Source organism: Hakea prostrata, chromosome 11, assembly GCF_041222555.1.
Source record: "Hakea prostrata isolate BN-2017 chromosome 11, UWA_Hpros_2, whole genome shotgun sequence".
In the NCBI taxonomy this organism is placed as follows: domain Eukaryota; kingdom Viridiplantae; phylum Streptophyta; class Magnoliopsida; order Proteales; family Proteaceae; genus Hakea; species Hakea prostrata.
Genome location: NC_142610.1, coordinates 14,963,463 through 14,980,626, shown reverse-complemented (window position 1 = coordinate 14,980,626; position 17,164 = coordinate 14,963,463). Strand labels below are relative to the sequence as shown.

General features: G+C 36.2%; 1 protein-coding gene across 1 annotated transcript; it reads right to left on the bottom strand.

Moving 5' to 3' along the window:
• Positions 1 to 3,816: 3,816 nt before the first annotated feature.
• On the bottom strand, positions 3,817 to 15,627 carry LOC149000321 (Clathrin adaptor complexes medium subunit family protein). The gene is made up of 13 exons (XM_089139560.1): positions 15,277 to 15,627; positions 13,486 to 13,663; positions 12,067 to 12,157; positions 11,371 to 11,465; positions 10,981 to 11,070; positions 10,844 to 10,892; positions 10,612 to 10,750; positions 7,541 to 7,657; positions 7,025 to 7,115; positions 6,800 to 6,942; positions 5,900 to 6,014; positions 4,689 to 4,733; positions 3,817 to 4,594 (listed from the first exon to the last, which is right to left on the bottom strand). Exons 1-13 carry the CDS (start codon positions 15,357 to 15,359, stop codon positions 4,514 to 4,516), a joined length of 1,317 nt encoding a protein of 438 aa, XP_088995686.1. The 5' UTR covers positions 15,360 to 15,627; the 3' UTR covers positions 3,817 to 4,513.
• Between the last annotated feature and the right edge of the window lie 1,537 nt (positions 15,628 to 17,164).

The window sequence follows — 17,164 nt, the reverse complement described above, 5'->3', positions numbered from 1 at the left end:
AGTAAGAAAAATAAATCTTAATAAGTAACTTAATCGGATAATTTATCGGACTGATAATAATCGATAAAAAAGGGGTATACTATACCCTCATCCTATTAGTAATTGGATAGATTTCGATATTGGGGGCGAAGAATGGAAGTCAGTTGGAGAAACACCATGGTTTCGTCAAGGGTGCCCCCTAACTGATGCAGATTCGAATTAAGACCCATTTGGGATCCCACCATGAATATTTTAGGATAATTCATTGTCCATTTACACCCCTACTATCGTGTTAGTATCAAAATATGGCTTTGTCCTCCATTAAAATTAAGAAATCAAAAGACGATACTACCCCCATTTATAAAAACCAAATTAAATGTCAATTTTACCCTAACTTCATTTATTTTGAATTAAAAAATATTGGTTTTCCACCTTCACTAAACTTATTTATTTTGAATTAAAATGACAAATTCAAATTCGATTTGGTTTCCCACCTTCTCCTCTAGCACGTAGGGAAGGAAACCACAATTTTTTATTTTTTATTTTTTTTTGACCGTGCTTTTTTACCTGGATTCAATAGCTTTTAACCGCTTTACAAACCCACCATTGGCGAAACCACAAAATCTTGCCGGAGAAGGAATGGAAGTGGGCGGTTCCAAATTTGAGTTGAATTACATCTTCCCCCCTCTCGGTTTCTATTTTAATTTTATTCAATTATTATTTCTTTATTTTGGTGATTTTTTTAGAGTAAAACACGATTATTTTTTTCTACAATTAATTAAGGGTTTACTTTGACAAAAGGGTAAATAAATAAGAGATAAGTAAAAGGGTATTTTGGGATTTTTAAAAACCCATATGGAGATGCCACATCCTAATGAATTATTAATTATTGTAGACAAAGTTAAAGGTTGGATTAGTAATTTTGAAAAATAGGGGGTTACATGAGTAATAAAATCAAAGTACAGGGGGGCAATAGTAATTATCCCATTATTTTATTGTATTAGGGCCTATTTGGTTACATGAGTTTGGAGATTTCAAATCTATGGAGTTATAATTTATAAAATTAGATGTTTGGTTGTGGAATGAAATTTGTGGATTCATCCTAAAAAACTATTTGATCGATGTGATTTTTGTGAATGTGCAAATGTATAGCTTTTTTGAAATCTCTGGATTTCACCCCTTACCCATAAATCTACATATTCACATTTTTAGTGTAAAATGGTGAATCTCTAGATTTTATGAATCTAGAGATTTTTACAACCAAACGGGTATAATTCTCAAATTCATTAATTCAGAGATTTGAAATCTCTGGATTCATGTAACCAAACAGGCCCTTAAGGAATAGACTCACATATATTTTGTGGGGCCACACATATTTGATAAAAATAGGTAAATTATTGATAATGATATTTTTTTTCAACAAGATATAAGTAAATAGTTTACCTATTTTGTACTGATGCAAATTTACCTATACCTATTTAGACTTCAACCCTAAAATGTCTGATGCAAACCAAATTTTTTTTTTATAGGTAAGAGATGCAAACTAATGGTACTTAGTTACCTTACTAGACATTTTTTTATTTTATTTATAATATAAAATCAAGTAGCAAAAATTGTAAACAAAATAAAGAAACAAAGAATATAAAATCAAATAAAGAATAACAAAAAAAATGAAAAAAGAGAAACAATAAATAAATTGAGAAAAAAAAAAGAGTACCTAATTGTGAGGAAGATTTTTTCCCAAAATTTCTTTAACCCATGCTTATAAAAAGGGAAGAATAAATAGGAAGAAAGAAAAAGAAGAGAATAAATAGGAAAGAAAGAGGAGAGAGGAGATATGAGAGAATAAATAGGGATTGAGGAGTAAATTTCTAACAATAAATGAGACTTTGAATATCTAATAAGATTTGTTTTTTGAAAAATTTCTTTTAATCCACGTTTATAGAAAGAGATGAGAATAAATAGGAAGAAAAGATGTGAAAGAGAAAAGTGGGGAGAATAAATAGGAATTGAGGAGTTAGTTTTTAACAGAAAACTTTATACCCATTATTTTACATTTAAAAACTGTTCTCAATATTGGGGGGCCTAAATAGTGACATTTCACATGTGAGAAGAGAAAAAAAGTGGAAAAATGAAAGAAATTAATATAAAAAATCCAAAACTTAAAGGAATTAATAAAAAGTTTGAAAAATCTGGGGGGCCATGGCCCCCCGGCCCCCTAGTGGGTCCGCCCCTGCTCAGGTGGTCACCAAGAATGGGACTTAGAGCCATGTCTTACATGGGGGGAATTTTATCCTCTCCATCTTTTACAAGGAAATGGATGGTTTATTTTCGTATAAATGAGCAATGTGTTCATATGTTAGATTTAAGGATTGAGGTTAGATTTGGAAGATAAAAAAATTTCGGTTTTAATTTAATCTCAACTTTTAGATCTGACCTATGGACACATGTCATTCATCCATGAGGAAATGCACGGTAAATTTCCTTGTTAAAAATGGAACTGATGAAAATCAAACGTTCGCGGGCCTGAATATGAGCCCCTCCCCAAGCATGACTGATGCTAGGCCTCCTAGTTGGAAGAATACCCCACATTGCATTAGATGTGTTGTCTGATAGGAGGCTATTAGACCCAAAATAAACACAACTAATGTCCACGGGTGGATATGTCACATCAAACCCGCCCTTCTCAAGGGGTTCAACTTCAGTGTATATGGTCACGATCGAACCAAGTGGTTGAGGTCGAAGTCTCAACCACTCATTTTGCATTCTTTGGTTACATATATGTATGGTTTTAAAAAATAATAATTAAAAAAAATAAAAAGAAAGAAAAGAAGAAGAAACGAGCTGTCAAGATTCGACCTCGACCACTCATTCCATTCTCACAGTACGCAGCATTAAGTGAGCTGCACTAAAACTCTATCTCTTCTCGAGTGGAAACCTACATGGCTGGTTGCACAGGAAGCAAGGCCTAATGAGTACCTTTATTTTTTTGGTAAACATAATGAGTACACATTAAATGCAAGGTAACCTTGGTTGATTGATGTTCCTTGAACACTCTATTGCCCTTGATTCCCAAACAGTACCTATGAAACTAAATTTCAAAGTAGCACTCATGGACCTCATATCAAACACAATCACAAAGTCCCAAGTGCACTCTATTTATATTCTGATTCAGATTTTTTAAAAGTGATGTTGATGATTAGTACTTCACACAGGAGGTAGAGGTTGCATTATGCGAGATTATAATGGCAGTTTTGTGGAGGCTCAAATCAAATGTGGATTTAATTCTTCGACAACAATAGTTGAATTTGAAGCCATTGGAGATGACATTCTTCTTGGCTCTTCTTAGGAGCTAGCAGTCGATTTGCATATCCATTCGAATTGTTTACCTGTGAGGGTCTCCAATCCACTTTAGATCAGATGAATTTCAATTTAGTTATGGGTATTTTGAAACTTTACTCTTTGTTTAGTATGGTTTCATTTAGTTATATTCCTAAGGTTAGCAATGATTTTGCTGATTTTCTTGCTAAAGTGCTTACAGATATTCCTTAAACAGAAACTGGATAGGATATACCACCTTTGCTTATTGTGGATTCTTCTCATTTGTAAGACCTAAAATCTTTCAGATGGTATTGAGAACTAGTTACTTGGTTTTACTCTGATGTGATTATCACCATTGAAGGAACAGAATTTTGTTTAGAAAGGGAAAGTTTACCTCTACAACTAGTTCTACTGTGATGCATTGCAGAAAATGTGGGATACCAAACCAGCTTTTGGTGTGATTCCTCATACAGTAGTTGTGGATCTCATTCTATTTCTCAGGGTCATAATTTTCAACCAAAATGGACTCCAGGTGCTGACTTGGTAATTTAGATCGCAAGAACATCATTGGATTCAGTAGCAGGTTCTAAAATCTAGAATAATTCAGCAAAAGGATTTGATGGCAACAATGGTGGCTTGATTGTTTGAAGCAGCAAATCAGACTTCACTTTTTGAGGATAAACTTGTTGTGATTTGGTCTAAGTAAGCTTTGTTAGGATATCTTTTTACCAGAACCAAAATTGCCTTTGCCTTGGCCTTATTACCTTGTATCTGTATTGCACCATAGAGCTGAATCTGATTAGTGTTTTTTCTAAGCTGTCAAGCCAGCACTATGCGTGTACAAGCGGGCAAGTAGTAGACAAGAACAGTCCAAAGATTGAAGAATTAGAGAACAGCCATTTTCTGATCAACAGTGCTATAAAACAGCAAAAAATTATCATGCCAAATCATGATGAGCAGTTACAGCATTTACAACTCAAGGATTGAACCAACATCTCACTGTAATTATATTGACATAATTCTACTGCAACAACAAAAAAAAGAGGCAACTCCAGTAATACAAGAAAGCACAACACTAGCTGCACCTTGAAGGGGTTGTGGACCGCAGAAGACTCGGCAAAACTAGCCCTTACCACTTTTGATCTTGGCCATCACAGGCCAAGAAATTCTAACCAAGCAACTCTTCAAAGAAGCATAAAAAAGTCTTCAAACTCTAACATCTAATTTCGTATGACCCAGCTTTGGTAATATATCGGACCCATTCAACGGTATTATATCCACTCTTCTCCCACACCTGCAAAAGGTTGATGTGGCACGCTTCATACAAACAGATCCTTACCAAATAGACGAGCAATATAGGCTAACAGGGACATTTTTCAAATGCATACCTTGAGAAACCGGACACGTAAACCTGAGGCGGTAAACATTGGAACCTGCAGATGCCACAATTCACCAAACTGGTTAGTTCTCCTGAACTGCTGAAAATCCATTGAGACCAACACTGAAGAAAACAAATCAATAATATCACAAATCTTTAATTTCTAGTTTCGTTCTTGTACATCTCAAACATAATTCCATCTTTCATCTATATGCATCTCCAACGAAGTATTGCCTTTCCCAATAAATAAAGAAAACCAAAATCTTGACACCAACCCCCTTTACATGCTCATGTGATAATACCATATCACTGAAAATCATACACAGTTCAATTTAGTACCATACCACTGACGACATATGTAGCTCAACCCAAAGAAACTTCTGATAATTTCTCAAATTTTTGGAGCAGAGAAAGAATTGAAAACATGGAAACAATGGTAAAAACACTAATGCAGTAGTCTCTAAAATCTAAATGAATGGAAACAATTCAAGCGATTGAGGCCTGCACATGTGCCTACAAAGTCAGCATCACATTGGATGACATATGGTGGCAGTACGTACTGGTATGCATATGAAATGCAAGTAGTAACAAATTAAACAAGGCAGGGTACATCCACATTGACAGTTCCCCTCTAGCTATATAAGGGAAAAGAAAAAAAAATTCTGCTTCTGTAATTGTCCACTCCAAAGTAACAAAAAAAGAGGAAAAAGAATAATGTTGGATTGGAGCCCACCCACGGCCCACCACCCAAAAAAGAATTACAACTTTTATCTCTACAATCATATTACATGAACAATATCACGGAAGCAGGATTACAGTAAGTACACTACTTGTTAAAGCCTCAGCAACATTGATGGCAATCATGTATTAGAAAAAATGGAGCGGGAAAATCATTTTCCTGTAAAAAGGGGTTAAAACCTCTTCTTTGTTCTCCTTAGTAAGCAAATGCTCATTAGCTAATTTAGCTCATCTCATTTTCTCAAGGTCAGCACTTCCTTGCTTTCAAGATACTGGTTGCTAGCTCCAACTTGTGGTGAAAAAGCTCTTCCATAGATTAATTCATTGGACAACAAGCAAAAATAAAGGGACAGTAATCAAAAACTTAAGTTATAAAACCCATACTTGACAAGAAATGCTTAAAGCCTTAAACAACAGTCAACAATATTTGATGACTCAACACTGGAATTTATGATATGATAAGGGACACTTGTAATGGGGCACCTGGAATTCCATTTGGATTGGTGGCCTAGTCCAAGACTTCTTTTCCGCAATTGTAGAAATCAACTCAACCTCAGCACTCATAGTTGGTTCTGTTTGTCCAGGGAATTTTCGTATCCTGCAAATATCGTCAAAACCTTATATGGATCAATCAGAAATTAACAAAGAACAATAAACTATCCTCTTTCCCCACCCCACCCAAAATAAATAAATATCTGATGCATGCAAAAAGAGAGGGAAGGGAAACTTGATACATAATTGGCTAATCCATGAATGAAATGTAAGAGTTGCAGGTGGATGAAAGTCTAGCAGTGCTCACCAAACTTGCTGAGTTCCTTTCAGGATTTGCAGCAAAATAGCTAGAAATTGATTATTATTTTCATTAAACCAAACAGAAGGAAAAGAACAAAGGAGCAAAAAAATACATAGAAGCTTCTATTCTTTACCTATTCCAATACCTTCTTAAGGGGAAAAGAAAAATGGAGCATACTTTCTACTAATTTTCCCTCCAGAGCAAGCAGAGAAGTTGAGTAGATAATCGGGCTCATCTTTTTTTCTTTACAGAAACATAGTAGCTTTTATTTGGAGGGTTGGAAAGCTCATCAATAAGTAAAGGATTCCAATAAGAAAAGGATAAAAAGATCCAGATTGGACTCTAGATCATTAACAAAGAAATGATAAACTGGTGTGGTAGACAAGCCCATCTGAAGAGCAAAGAACGAATATCACCAGCAGATAGATCGACCACACATCCAGATTGGGTGATGTACGTTTGAGATTTTAAATTTTAAAACAACACCAAAATAAAATAGAACACAATGCTTTCATTAATATGCAGCAGAATCTAAGACGTCTGGTCTATAAAACACATTCAAAATATTCCTAAAAATATTGAGCACTTACTTCCAAACCAAGCAGTCAATAGAAGCATTGTACTTGGCTCGACCAGCTGTAACTTGGAAATTTGTCTTCGCAGTTTGCTTTGGCACTGGAACCTTGATTACAACTCCAAGGGCGAACATTTTTGCACCAAAAACACTCTTAACCTGAATTTCAGTAGCAGTGAGATAACTCAAAACCAAAAGGATAAGAAGTTTTCATTAAATATGTCATCATTCATTAAACTACCTTAACGTTTACTTCCATGCGTGTCCTACCCAATTCCTTGATTGTTGGCAACACCCGAAATGGGAGATTTACACCTTCTGTAATACGGTATCTACAGATAGCAAAGAATGTCACAAACAACAAATGATGGAGAAAAGAAATCTATATTAACTACTGAAGCAAATTAAGTGCTGAACTCACTGTAATAAAGTAAATCACAGTAAAGCCTGCATGCACTCAACATACAACCTACTCCCATTTTCTCTTTGTAACAAAATGTTTTGCTAGATAAATAGTTTAATGTTCTTTAACTCCTAAACAAAGAGACGTTTACCAAGAAGCAACTACCAAAGTAAGTCAACAAATAAAAGATACCTAAGATCCAACATTTAAAATTCGTATGTCATCATAGTGTTTAGAGAAGATACAAATTTCTAAAATCATTTCAACTTACGGTTTCTCACGTTAATTTTGCAATATTTCAATGACCCAAAGCTAATACAGACCTTTATTAATAAAAGACAGCAGTAATCTTACTTCATTAATTCAAACTCCCCATCAGGTGGCACAAAACTGACCGTCTTTTCTGAGTTGAACCTTGTCAAATTCACACATTGGTGAAATGTAACATCATCAAGTTCAATTGTCTTCCCACTGCAAAGGAATGCTCTCAATCAGTTGCATATACAATAAGAAACGACCCAAGTAGTTTTAAGCTAAATAGACAAGTCATAGTGAAAACCTAAGATTGCCCACAAAGACCAAGATAACATGCTCAGTACATTAAGGAAGGAATTTTCTCTTCAGATTATGAGGCACTTCCTCTTTTTTTTTTTTTTTTTTGGGGGGGGGGGGGGAAGAATTGGTTTGCACAATTACCAGTAAAACAATAAAGGGGAATTACTTAACATCAGAACCAGGTGCATTGGATTACAACAAAAATCATTTTACATGAATGAACGAACCATCTATATCCAAGATTGCAATTACCTCATTTCCTATGAGCATGACCTTGACTAGCTGTCAGTCACCCAACAAATACAAACAAACAAAAAAAGAGAGTATGCAAAGGGGAAATCCTCCATGGCTTTTCAGCACTAAATAACCCCACTAAACAAAAAGGGTGGCATAACAAACAACCTAATAGTTCCTATAAAGGTTAAACAATTGGACTGGGTAATGAGTTGGAAATAAATGGACCTGCACAAGTCATACAATAAGAAGTTCAGGTCACTTATGAAAAGCAGAAAACAGAATCCTAGAAGTCAAATGTTAAGTAGGTGGAGTAATGGAATATGATGCTTTCCAGCAGTGACATCCTGATGCAGTGGCAGCCTAGATTTATAGCTATTCCAAGAATGAACTATCAGAAATGGTGATAGGAATTGGATAACATTAATTAGGGCTTCAGCTCGAAATTGGAGTCACGGCTTCAATCTGAGTACGACAAAGACAGAACACATGCGGCATAATTTCAGTTTAACTGTGAGTGATGATGAAGCAGTAACTAAAGGACTAAGAGCTACTACAAAGTGAATGCTTTAGATACCTTGGGTCAACCTTTAACAAAGATGGTGGCATGGAAGATGATGTTCCCCAGCGAATTACACTAGGATGCAGAAGCAGAGAGCATTGGGAGTGCTATGTGACAAAGGCATGCTTCTCAAACTTAAAGGAAAACTCTATAGGACACTAAGAAGACCAGCTCTGACTCATGGTGCAGACTGTTGGACGGTTGAGAAGATCAATCTAACTATGGATGTTAAGGAGGTTGTGCTTTAAGACCATGAGAAATTAAAGAATGATTGTATTAGAATGGAGTAAGGAGTTGCACAGATCAGGACAACTTCCCAGGGGCCGCTTAAGGTGGTATGATTATGTCCAACAGAGACCTATGGATGCACTAGTGAAAAAGAGCAACCAAATTCAATTTGATGGAACATAAAAAGGTAGAGGCAGGCCTAGAATGACTATTGGAGTAGTGAGAAACAATATGAATGAGCTTAGGCTTGATCTTGCTTTGACCACGAATAGAGTGGTGTGAGGACAGGGACCCAAATTACCAACCCTATATGAGGTGATGTTTCTGGGATGCTGCTCTGACTATTAATACGATTTCTCCATTTATTTATTGCCAATTTTTTCTTTTTGCCTTCTTTTACTATTCTTACACTTCCTTCTCATACTTCTCAAGCCCCCTTCGGATCCAAGTATCCAAACACGTTAAGTTGGGATAAGGCCATGCTTCTTCTTGTTGATGTTGAATTAGGTTTTTGAAATAGAAGAAACTAGAATAAGAAATTGTGTGCCCTGACCATTAAACATGAATAGTATAGAAGAAGAATTCTATAAATCAGAGAGTTGCAGTAGGAATTGATAGGAAGGAGAAAAGGAGAAAAGGAGAACAGAGAACATAGCCTTCAGCCATGGCTGAAATCTATAAGCAATCAAATCAATTCAGAAAACTCAAAATTTCCAGTCAATCTTGCATAGCTACAGGGCGTACAGCACAGAGGCACTGACAGTTTACTTGAAGTTAGGGACCAACTAAAGTTACTAAATAAATAAATCACAGCATTCCAACTTGTGGGACATCAAAGAGAGAGTGACATATCATGTATCTTTTATTCAATGTCCATGAACCCTTAGAATAATTTTCTGCTTGTATTTGGAAATTTTCATCATTAAGGGTATCATTAGACTTAATGTTCTGCATATGTTTTGAATTTTGTGTTAGTAGAACCTCCCAAATTCTCTAAATCTTTGGATCCATGTTAGATTTCTCAAATCTGTCTTGCACCAGCTGGTTTGGATTTTGGTAGACATCCCAGGTCAGTTACCGGCAAAGATTGCATCTCCTTATTGAGTAACCTTTCAATCTTAAATCTAACACATCCGCAAGATCCCAAAAGTGATGTTTTGATTGTCAATCAACTCAGACCTGATCATGTAAACTATCAAAACTCTAACCTGGAACGAAAAAAGATAAACACAGAGAAAAGGGTAGTCACGCTGCTGGTGTACCATAAGCTATCCACATTGTGTGTCTTACTTCCCTCTTTGAAATGACCCTGTGCACCACCTGTATGATACTCCATCACACACCTCCACTGGTGCTGCCCACTAGCTAACTGCAGACGGGAAGTGTGCCTATTTCTCGCCCATAAGTACACTAAAATATTTTCCCGAGAAGGGTACTTCTTGCTGTGACCACTGGCCAACAGAGTTGTAACCTCCTTTTAATTGTACCTTCTCTTATTCCAAAAGTTCTTTAAGTCAGGCAAAAAAGAGGGTTTCAAAAGAACTTGGAAGTGACTCATCATTCATTATTATGTCATTCTCAAGAGCTATCAATGTCTACATAGTACATGTGAAAATTGAAATGACAGAATTCTACCAATCCATCATAGTAAATGACACGATTTATACTAAAAGGTCAAAAAAAGAGGACTAAGAGTACAACTTCTTCGCCAAGTTCCCCGACTACAAGAATATGCCAAAAGAAGTGCCAAATTAGGAAATTGAAATACATGATAGGAAATTGAAATACATGATAGCAAGCTATAAAATCCACAAATAATAAGGCAGGTACAAACCCCAAAAGCTACCTTTTAGAAGGACGTTGTTTAAGTTGTGATTCCTTTTCAAGACCAATTTTGTCATTTAACCCCAACTTCAGATCAGGCATGCCTGACAAGAAGCACTTCATGAGGACCTTCCCAGTCACATCACAACGCAAAACATTACCTGCAACCACCAACATATTAGATAATAAGAAGAATATGCATTCTATCTAACCAAAAACAGGAGGTATAAACATCCTGGAGCTTCAATATATACCTTTTGAAGACATAAGAAGATTGACACTCTCCACAATATCTAGAAATACCTGACACAAAAGAGGGTGAGATCTAGCTTATTTTCTCACACTGGAATTTCAACTCTTAACATAGAAAAAGAAAGAAATATTAAATCACCTCGTTCTTCTTGTAAACAAGGCCTTCCCTTCGCCAACCTACAGCACCCGTGACTTGTAGAGTAGCATTAGGAACTGGTTTATCTGCAGGCTGCAAATTTTCCGACATAAAAGAGGTAATCAATTAGAGAAGCTTAAACATACATAAATAATAATAAAGATATTAAGACATGCAAAGAAGTGCACTTATGCACATGCCCGTAATAACTCAAGATTGCTAAACCTTCACATCCCTGTAAAATGTAGGAATTAAATACTAAACTGCTAAAGCGATTCAGATCATTCATCACTACATTAACCAACTATGTCATTAACCAACTATATGTCAGAATTTAGGCCTATAAGACCAGCCATCGACATGATCAATTTGGGAGACTCTCTCAAATCTAACCTTGGTTGAGAATGGAGAGCGGACTCCTTCCTGAGTAATGTAAAGCTTCAAAATTTCCGGAGAAAGATTTTGAGGATAACCGAAGTCCATTATTTCTGCATATTGGAAAAGGAGTTACTTGTATGTTAAGTGAAAATAATACTAAATATATACATATATATACACAAAGGAAAAAGTATTGCTGGCCTTCCATTTCAAGCAAAAAGAGTAGGAAAGTACAACAAATGAAGCAAATAGAAAGCTCATGAAAAAATCTCCACAAAAACTGAAGGAAATAAGACACTTAAAGCATCAACAAATGAAAGTTTGACAGATGTGGTCATAATAGGAAACAATGTTTATCAGAAATCAGGATTACAAAGCATTGTTCCACATGGTTCCAAGAACTGGCCAATCCCGACTGGTCTGGTCCAGACTGGCAGACTTATCAAAAGCGTTATGTACAGTGAATAATGTGATTGGCCCACAATGGACCAGCTGAACCATCAAGGACAAGACTGTGCATTGGCTGGCATTGATCCTAACCCAGATCCCAATCCCTGAACCTTGTTGTTGCATATATTGGCAGTCCCGATCACTTGCAATACCAACAGCATGACAAATTTCTTGCACGGATATACACAAAAATTACAAAGGCCATTATGAAAATAATGATACTCATACTACAAACTCAGCAGTATGGATTAAAATGTGTACCGTCCAAAAGCTCATAAATCAGAACGAAGTTATTGCGAATAGAATCTTCATCAAATGCTCCACCAAAATAAGATTTGAACAGGTTAACAGCCTGCAAAAAAAAAATAGCAAAATGAAATGCATGAACTTGTAAGAACACTCTCACTAAAGTTAATGAATTTCAGAAAATCACATATTTTTTAATTACTTCTAATAACAAAAAAGAAGTCTACACTTCCTCATTTGGAACCAATTAAAACTTTTTAGAAAGAAAATGATCCAAGAAAAACTCGTCTCACAAATACAACCTCTTGAAACAGGTTGATTTACTCGTCCATAAGGCTTCAAATACATCTTTTATGGATTTCTGTTAAATATTTATTGGAAAAATTGACTTGATTGATTAACCCATTTTTGACAGGTGGATACTGCTTTTTTGTTTTACGTCTTTTTCCCGTCATGTTCTTTAGGAATACGACATACATTCTAAGTTTCAGAAACAATTTTCATGGAGGGTTTTCTTTACATCTAGACTTTAAAGGATGCAGATCCAGTCAGTGACAGCAATCCCCTAACTCATTTGATGGGTTCTGATTGATCCATGCATGTGCTGACATTTCAGCTACCCCAGTAATGGAGGTGACGGACAATGACACCTAGGCAAGATAATGGATTTTTGGGTTGCTGATTTTATTTTTATATCCTTCTTAACATGTTTGATCAATTACCACATTGAACAACGATGAAATAATTAAGCATTCAAGACCTATAAATAAGAAAAGAATATGTCAACAGCACCTACCTAAAAATTTAGATAAGTAGCACACTGTAGGGCCTTTATAACCCATACCAATTACAATAAAAGCCATTTCTTCTAAACCCAACCTAAGCATGATAAAGTTAGGGAAGCTTTGAGTGCAAAAATCATATTCATTATGATTATCTAACCCAAAGTTATGCATAATTTCATTAACTGCGTAAGATTGATTCTTATGGGCAGGGACTATTTCTTCCTCCTTTTCAGATAGACTTCTTTAGGAATTTCTTTCTATATCCCTTCTGATGTTCCTTTAAGCAATTAAAGGTAGGGAAAGGAAAGGACAGATAACAATTTTTATTTGCACTAGCAAGCAATATTATTAGCTTTAAGGCATGTAAAGTACAACCACAAGAACATGTTGCGTCAAATAGCTAAGACACTAGATTGTATTAAGTGAGAAGTATATTGAAAATGAAGCATATTCCTACTACTAAGTATTGGAATCAAATTTGCAAACCCTTGAAACCTCTTGCGTCTTTGATTCGATGAATCCGATCAATTTTCGAAGATACATTTGCAATTGGCATGTTTCTAGAATTAAAGCTGTAGCTTGCTTCCAAGGTTTATGAAGAAATACAGAATCACCACTAGAAGCATCAAAATAGGGAGATAATTTGTACCTCGACAACAAACTTGAATGCACAAGCAACATTGGCATTGCTGCTGACAACAATCACAATGTACACGTTGCTAATTCTCATATAAAAGAAAGAGCAACCTCCAATCTGCCGAACAGGACATGTACCCAGTTCTTTTGTTTGCATTATATGCATCCGGAAGGCATCCACCATATTCCCACTAAAAGAATCATATAAATAATACATGTCAGTACCCCAGAGGAAGGATAATCATACTTTGAAGAAAGAGACCAATCATACGATCTATCAATCAATGTCAGACTAACAATAAAAAGTATTTAGAAGTGAAGAAACTCAAAAATAATCATGTAGAACCAAATCAGTGGATGTTATTATGTTGACAGGCATATTGAGGTACATAAGAGTTGTAACATCAACTTGGATATATGAGACAACGAATACCCACCGAATCATTAGCTTGACTAATGAAGAGAAGTTTTTTGGTTCATGATTTATCTTTCTTGAGATGTATGAGTGTACAAATAGGAAAGTTACAATCTCTGCAATCCCAACTTTTCGCCTATACAATGGGGTTAAAATCTAATTACTTATTTTTCATAATTTTTAAAGCCAAATCATTGATTCGTAAGTTTAGAATTTCTCACTCTTCTGTGAATAGACTTGATCCCAGAAACATCAAGTATTCATCATTTATCTCTGTTTTATGATGCAGAACTAAGATGAGAGTATAATGTGATCTCACTCTCCTGAGCACATTGTGAGTCTCTCAAATTTGGAGGCAATGCTTCTAAATGAATATGATCGTTTAACACACCTAAAGGAACAGGGGAACCGCTATATTGGGTAGTCAAACCTAAGAGCACTTTCATCTCAGCAACTTAGCTATTTGGTAAATTTTCGGATGAAAGTATTTAAGGAGTGACACAGTAATTCTATCAAGAAGCTGCAAAAGGAAAATCCCATTTAATCTTAGTCCATGTTTGGTTCTTTATATAAATTGCTTTTGAACTGCTTGTGCCATTCTAAAAGACCTACATGAATTAGAAATGGTTCTAGCAAGTTAATTATTTAGCCGCAAGCTTGTCAAAGATGATTTCAACATAAAAGTCACGACTAACAGGGCATTAAAAGGATTTCCTTCCTAGTCTTATGCATATACACTTCTACCCATACACTTTTCACTGGGTACGGTTCTCAACCTTTAGTCCCTTACTTCGAATGCTGGTTCAGACTGGCATTCAATAGCTATCCATTTCCTACCTTGCCACCGGTCCAATTTATTGTGGAACGATCCTTTCTTTCCCAGATTCCAACCGATTACATGAGGGTGTAGTTTCAAAAACTCCCTGCTCCTTCGACTGAAGTTCTTAGCAATCATATTTGGACAAAGTAGCGATAGTTGATTGGAAATAACCATCTAATTCCAAAAGTACTAGTGTGGCAGTACACAACCCCCCATTGAGAGAGAACATGAAGGAAGCAGATTAGTTACCCACCTGGATTACTGAGACAAGACAGAAAGAGACTAGAAATGCAAGTGTTCAAACCTTAAGACTTAACCACCATTCTAGCATTCCGAACTATAGAAGATCTAGAAACCACTCAAACTAAATCAGAGACCGGTATCTTGATAAACATCTTTGCCAGCTTAACTGAAGTATCGTGATTTGTAACCCCATTATCGGTCACATACGATTACAACCAAATTTTAAAAAGAAATTGGAAATCAACAACCTATCCTCTTGACAGCAACAACTAAAATCAAGGATCAATGAAATGAAGAAATTTTACACATGAGCTATAAAAACTCACCCGACATCATCGCGATAAAGGCGATTGATGAGGACATCACCTCGGAGATTCAGAAAATAAATAGCTGAAGCCGCCACAGGCATCTCCGGTCCCTGTGGATCGCTGCCGATAATTCAGACACCCAAAATCGAAAATCCTGGAGAAGGAGAAGACGAGCGGAGCTGAGATTTCGGATCTAGGGCTTGTGTTTTTGGATCCGAAAGGTCCTCGACCCTTACTCCCCTTGGATTCAAAGACCAAGCTTAAACGTAGCAGCAGGTGAAATCATTAGACTTTGAAAAAGTAGTTTTTGTCAAATCTATTTCTCAGTTTTCTATTCACCCAATTGTAACTGGTTCGCAAGTCGCAACTTTAAAGTTTGAAGATGATAGGCGAAATGGCGCAGCTTGTGTATTCATTTTCCATCCCGATAGGCCGGCAATCCGGTTGGACCGGATGATTAGATTGCAGGAATATTAGATTTTGGTTTGGTTGGGTTTGACTTTATTATTAAAGATGAATAAAAGAAGATGTGAATCTAGTATAGTGGTGGCAGCCTCTAGTTTTTTTTTTTGGCCAAACGTTTAACACTTCATTCATTCATAACTTTGAAAGGAAATACAAACAGAAACACCAAACATAAGAAGCAAAACAAAATCTAAGAGATGGGTCCAGCCCAAGAAACCCTTAGAATACTGCTTGTAACAACTACAGAGCCAGTAAAACACTATGGATATGATATACCTATCTACCACCAACGCCTACAGAGACATGCCACAAGGGCGGTGACGGAAAATGCCACAAAGGCGTAACCTCGGTTGTTGTACCAAAGAATGCCGGATCTCGGAGCTGAACTACCATTGTCGAAGCCGTAGACATGGATACCACCAGCAGAAAGTGGTGGCAGCCTCTAGTTATGGTTTTGGTTTTGAACTTACAAATAAAGTAGTCATTTTCTCATATTCTAAGGCTACCGTCAACACCCTCAATGGGCAAGTTCATTCATTTGATTGGTCTAGTAGCTTTGATGATGTTCTATCGTTTTTTGGGGAATTGATAGCTTTATATTAGGGGGTGGGAACTACTGCATATAGCACAAGGAGTGTCTATCCCTTGACCTCTTAAATAAGATGTACCGATCATTACCGACTGAGCTGCCCAATAAGAGATGTTGATCTAGTAGCAGCATTTCCGATGATGTGATATCTTACGCTATATGATTTGCTTCTTTGAAATTTTATTTTGTACAATGATCTCTTAATAGCTACTTTTTTAGCTAGATGAACGAAAAGGTTTAGTTCACAAGTGTGGATCATTTTCCCTAATGGGAAACACAAAGTGCTCTCCCGACGCCTTTATAACCACGAATACATGGGGCCCACAAGTGAAAAAAAAATGATAAAAGTTTAAAAAGTGGGACTCATCACTAGAACCCTGTGGCCTCCCCTATAGTCTGTCAAAAGCCATCAGGGGAGACAATCCAGACTCTAGTTTACTTAGGGTATGGTGTCCACCTCCTTTTGTTATAAATACTACTCTGATCACTTCCACATATATTGTTCTGGACAACTTGATATAATTTTTTTTAAACCCACAAAAGAAAATTTGCTTCCAGCATGGTGATAGTGGCCCTTAATGTAAAGGCAATAAGTTCAACAATGTCTTGTACCTCCACATCTCACCCCCTCCTTTCCCATCTCCTGGACTCCGGGGCCTATGGACCCTTACGACTCACATTGTTTACACCAAAATTATTTTATGGGCATGGATTGGATTATGATTTCTACCAAACATATGGAACCAAACAAAATCAATCCTTTAAGTAAATCTAGACAATTTAACATCCTTAATTAGAAGGAACAAGAATTATGATATATTTTGATTTAATTTTTCTTCTTCCTAAAACGTC